The sequence below is a fragment of the Hypomesus nipponensis genome, chromosome 7, assembly GCF_054491055.1.
Source record: "Hypomesus nipponensis isolate SF chromosome 7, ASM5449105v1, whole genome shotgun sequence".
NCBI classification, from domain to species: domain Eukaryota; kingdom Metazoa; phylum Chordata; class Actinopteri; order Osmeriformes; family Osmeridae; genus Hypomesus; species Hypomesus nipponensis.
In genome coordinates this window covers 13,988,179-13,993,375 of record NC_140367.1, presented here as the reverse complement: position 1 = coordinate 13,993,375, position 5,197 = coordinate 13,988,179, and the positions used below count along the sequence as shown (strand labels likewise).

Below are 5,197 nucleotides of genomic sequence, written 5' to 3'. Positions count from 1 at the left end.
CTATCGGCTGAAAATGCGTAAGAATTTTCTTATATCCTTGAATATTGTTCAACCCCATTGATTCCTATCATTGATAATTCACCAATAAGATGGGTTAATGTTATGGCCATCCAGTTTTTAGAAATTCTGCATACTTTCAAAAAAAAAAAAAAAAAAGTTTTGCATTTGTAGCGGAAAATCTTCAGTCACCGTGGCTAGACGATCTATGATTTATGTATTTATTAAATAGGATTTTCTAGTATTTATTTATACTTAAACACTTAATATGAATAATTTGTATCTCAAAATGAACGTGAACCTGACCGGGAGGTGAAGAAAATGGTCTTACTAGCTGATTATAATTATACAATTGCCTGTTTTAATCTTGCCTTTATGCATGCACTGTACAGCACCGGAGAGAGATTAGTTGTAGTAAGTATATAATTATGGGAAATTATAGTTATGGGGAAATGCACTTAATTAGCGAAGTATTTAAAAAGGTAGGACAAGGACATGAGAAAGGATCAACGCATTCGTATTGGAACGACCCCCAGAGGCTGCCCTGTGAATTTTACCGCGGTAATTTTTCAGTGCGTTTTCATCCCTCTCCCGGTAAGTTAACACAAATATCTTGCTCTGATTCTGGCATGCAAAATTGGTTTTTGAGGATCGTGCATGTTTTATCTTTAATATTAAAAGGGACAGTGAGTGTTTGTCAATGTTAAGATAATTTGCATTTCTGTATTTTTATTTACAATCCAAATGGGATATTAGCTAGTGCTAGCTAGTCTAGCTAGCTTGCTAGTTTCCCCTTTCTAGTTTATTTGAGCGGGCTAATCTCCTTTTGAGCGGGCTGATTTCCTCCTGGAATATACAATAGTAGGCCATCTCGATTGGCAGATCCAGGCTAGGGTTTACCTTCCTTTTCAATAATACTGTATCTTACTTGCAAATCAGTAATGGAACTTGTAGATTTTAAATCAATTTAATTAGTGAAGAACATCTTAAGGTCTGATCTTTCGATTAGTTTGCTATAACCATGCAACACACTTTGTAAAAACTTGTTTTTACCTTTCTTTGCAGCTCCAGTACACTTACCTTGTCCCTACACCATAACCAACCTTTGACCTCCCATACATAAACCAACAGCTCTTTTAAGAGCCAAACATCTCCCCATCTTCCTCATCGTTTTGAGTGAGTCTGGGCCAGGTTTTTATTTATTATTGCAGTAGTCTAAACAATTCATTTTCTAAAGTTCCCTTTACCTGGCTAAAGGACTAATAATAATAAAATAAAAAAACATCTACATGCATGCATGCTGTCCCATGTTACTGTTGCTGTAATAATCACCCAAATTGACTGTTAGCCTTTTGAGTTATTGACAATAGGCATTTATTATAAGACATATATCCCATGTGTATGGGTTAGCAGAGACTTATCTCAAAGGTTATGTTTGATATGTTTTTTAAATTGTCCTTTGCAGTTCTTAGAATGCCTGGTTCAACTTTGCGTCAGTGCCCTCATTGTCACAGCAGTGTGAATTGTGGTAACCGGCGTTGTGTCAAGGTGATTGTGTACACAATCTACACTGTTCTCATCATGTTTGATTGTTAAGATGCCTTTTTGTTTTAACCCTCCTCCCTCACTGTCTTCCTGTTTCTCTTACAGTGTGGGAAGCTGCTTGATTTCAAGCTGCGGCATACCGTCCCGCTATTAAAGTTCCGTGCTCAAGCCAAAGAATGGGCACAAACAACAAAAAAATCTAGGAACCAAACAAAGGTGTTGGACAATTCATGTATCATGGTAAGAAAGTTATCTGTAATATGCCAAATAGGGTTATGGGTTGTTACTGAATATGCTAATGTACAAAATGTCTGTTATGGTTTTCCAGTTTGTACTTGCATGACAGGCATTCCCAATTTGTGTGCATGGCAAAGGCATGCCAAACATGCCTCTACCTCGAAAGACAGTTTATGTTTTTGACATTTTTTCATATGTTTCAGATGGAAAAACTTAAGGCCCATGGCTACTTCCCTCTCCTGCTATGGGGGAAATACAGCCGTTCAAAATGGAGAGCACAATTCCACATTCCGTTGAGATGCCAGCTGCAACTCATGGGGTGTTGGAAAAAGTTGTAATCCTATTCGAGCATATTTTACAAGGTATTGTATTGGCACTTTGTTACATTTAGTAATCCATCATTTATAAGTCTATGGTCATGTGAAAGCATAAAAGATACACAAGCTTTAGCATAGCATTTTTTCTGAGAAAGTATCGTTCTAGTTATTTGTATATTATTTACACTGTAAAATAATTCTTCAAAGGTGTTACTCTAGAAACAGACAAAGAAACAGGACAGGACGACAGAAGGAGAGATGTAGTTGAGAGTCGGGATGTGGTGGAGATGGAGTTAGATTTACAGGAGGGGAGAGAACAGCAAGAGAAAGAGATACAGACTGGAACAGAAATGGATGTACAGGAAGGTGGAAGACAGCAGGAAAGAGAGGTTGAAAAGATTGTCACAGATAAGGATGTAGAGGAGGGAAGACAGGCAGAAAAGGGGGAGATGGGAGAACAGAGGACAATCGAGGAAGATAAACAAAGAAACAATGTACAGACAGAGTTGGGTTTAGAATGGAATGTAAAGGCAAAGGGAGAAATAAGACAAAGAGAAAGAAAAGAGATTAAGGTGGTGAGGAATGTAGAGGAGGCTGGAGGGACACATACACATGTAGAGGAAAAGAGACAGACGGATATAAAAGAGTCAGGAGCGGCAGAGAAAGATATAGAGGAAGAGAGAGGACAAAAGGATGAGTGGTGAGTGCCAAAATAGGAAATATCGTCAGTCTACAGAAGAACAAAGAATAATTATATTTAGACATCTCAAGTCATAGGCCCAATGTTAAAGTGTAATATTCCCTAGTGTGCATAAGTACAATTTTGAAAAACTTTAGTTCGATTTGCTATAATTTAGGTGTCAATTATACTTTTCTTTACAGGAAGTCACCTGTAAATGTTTCTGCCAAAAAACGGGGCAAAACTACGAGGGACAAAAAAGTCAAAGGTATAGGAAAAAGACAGTATATGCAATAAAGCCATCTAAAACATTTTTATTAGTGCATTATTAATTATTGTGTGTGGAGTATATGTATGTTTATTGTATTATTTTTTTGACAGAGTGGCAATTTCATGGATCACTCGACGTTTTCCCTGTGGAATCTGTGTCGATGAGTCGCATAAGGAAGGTTAGTGAAAAAACACAAATCAAAAGACACCAATCCCGCATTAAAACTGAAATACTGTTCATTACCTTTTTGATGTTTGGTTAATTCACAAAGATACAGTTGATCCTCAAAATATTTTGATATGGTAGTGAAAAGGACAAGAACTTGACTGCCTGACATCAGATGCTGTAGATGGAGCTCTGCTTAACCTGTATTGTATTCAGTTCTTTAATGTCTCAATTAACATATTAAGATGTTGGTACTTTTGTGAAAGAACCAAATTACTGCCCTGCCAGTGCATCAGCTGATCTGTCCTTTAAACATCTTAGGGTTTTGCATTTCCCTGGTCTTTGTCCTTACAAATTATATTTTGATAGATTAAAGTAGTTTGGTGTGATGGATGAGGTAGATGACTGACAAACAAATACAAAAGAACATAGGTTCAGGTGTGTGTGCTTATAAAAAGTCACGCTGACTCTGCTTCAGGTGTGGGTGGGGAGGGGGGGGGGGGCTTGGCATGGATTCCTAGTTGCATTTCATACAACCAAACATATCTTTTAATGTTTTATACCCTAATGTATATACAATGATGTTATGTTTACTGTTGCTTACAATTACAAAATGTAATTTAGCCATTCATTATGCATATGATAATGCTTATTCTGTGTTTTACTCATTTCTAAGGGGGTCAAAGAGGTTAAGGTGCATTGGTTGCCTTGTCCATCATGGTAAGATAAGTGGACCTCAATTTTTGGACTTTCAAGTATTATTTCATCCTACCAATTGATTTATTCTTCAATTTCTAATTGTGCATTTTATTTTCAGTAAGAAGACTTGGCCACCCACTTGGGAGCCTGAGGGTAATGTCCAGATGACCCTAACTGTCTGTTAATGTGGCATGGATGACTGTAGTTCCAGATGTTACCTTTCTCGTAATAAACTTGGTTTCATGGTTAAGATATGTTGTGACTAACATTACACTGACAAGATAGGGCAACTTAAGAAATATGAACATTTACCAAAGGAGCAGTCTAGCTAACGTCTGTTCTTTGATAAAGAATGTAACACCACAATGAACTATCTAGTTTTGTAATAGAGCCAAACATAGTTTTGGCAAAAAAACTCAATTGTGCGTCTGTTTACCTGACTTTTACCAGATCATGTGTGACCAACAACATAGGCTTAACTTAAAGAGCGACCACTTAAGATGCCAGATCTAATAGCGTATCTTGTTGTGTAGTAAAATACAAGTTAAAAAAAAAGCCAATAATCCACACTACTATTGTTTGTTTTAAGTGCCTAAACCAGGCAAAGGGCCATACAATGTGCTCAAACAATGTAAGACAGTTAACGCTAATATTATTGCGGTTAGATGGAACAGCAGAACCCAGGATAGAGCTTAATCTAGTGCCTCCTGTGTTGAAGAAGTGGAGCCGGTCAATGGCTTCCAATACCACATTACTTTTACCATTACATACATGACCAAATACTTATATGCTTTTACACTTGCTTGTAAAGTAGACAGACTGTATAGCCTATAACTGCATTGGTAAGGTCTATATTCATAGATTGTAGGAAAAGTGCTCTGCTGACAGACATCCAGATGGGCAAGACAGAGACTGTAAACCCTTTGACATCTAGCAGAGAAGTCTACAACAGTCTTGTGGCATGTTCCAAAAGATTTTATGTGGACGAGTTTCTTGCTGGATAGAGCCTTGACACAGGTCATGAGAAGACCATGGCCGGGTTAAGGCTTTTTCTAATGCTTCAGAAATGTGAAACAATACTGTATCTGAAACACTGAACTAAACTATTACATTGTAAGTATAATGGTGGGGGAGTAGGGAAAATATGCATTAAAAAGGAATGTTTCTATTGCCATTGACATATAAGTTGCACATCTTGACAATAATACTACAATGCAGTCAAGTGTGCTGACAGCTGAGTTCTGGATTTTAATAAGTATTTATCAATCTGCAGATTGGGAGAGAAAA

General features: G+C 37.2%; 1 protein-coding gene across 2 annotated transcripts; it reads left to right on the top strand.

Annotated features, from left to right (window-relative positions):
* Positions 1–4,160, top strand: LOC146276900 (uncharacterized). 2 transcript variants are annotated; one of them, XM_084701720.1, is made up of 9 exons: positions 1–1,173; positions 1,463–1,545; positions 1,648–1,782; positions 1,983–2,141; positions 2,304–2,796; positions 2,979–3,043; positions 3,157–3,224; positions 3,888–3,931; positions 4,029–4,160. In XM_084701720.1, the coding sequence occupies exons 4-9, from the start codon at positions 2,024–2,026 to the stop codon at positions 4,093–4,095; spliced, it is 855 nt and encodes a 284-aa protein (XP_084557846.1). In that variant the 5' UTR covers positions 1–1,173; positions 1,463–1,545; positions 1,648–1,782; positions 1,983–2,023; the 3' UTR covers positions 4,096–4,160. The 2 variants fall into 2 exon arrangements, 1 of the variants encoding a protein (XP_084557846.1); XR_014762478.1 differs by lacking the exon at positions 2,304–2,796 and having other exon boundaries at positions 64–1,173.
* Positions 4,161–5,197: the final 1,037 nt, after the last annotated feature.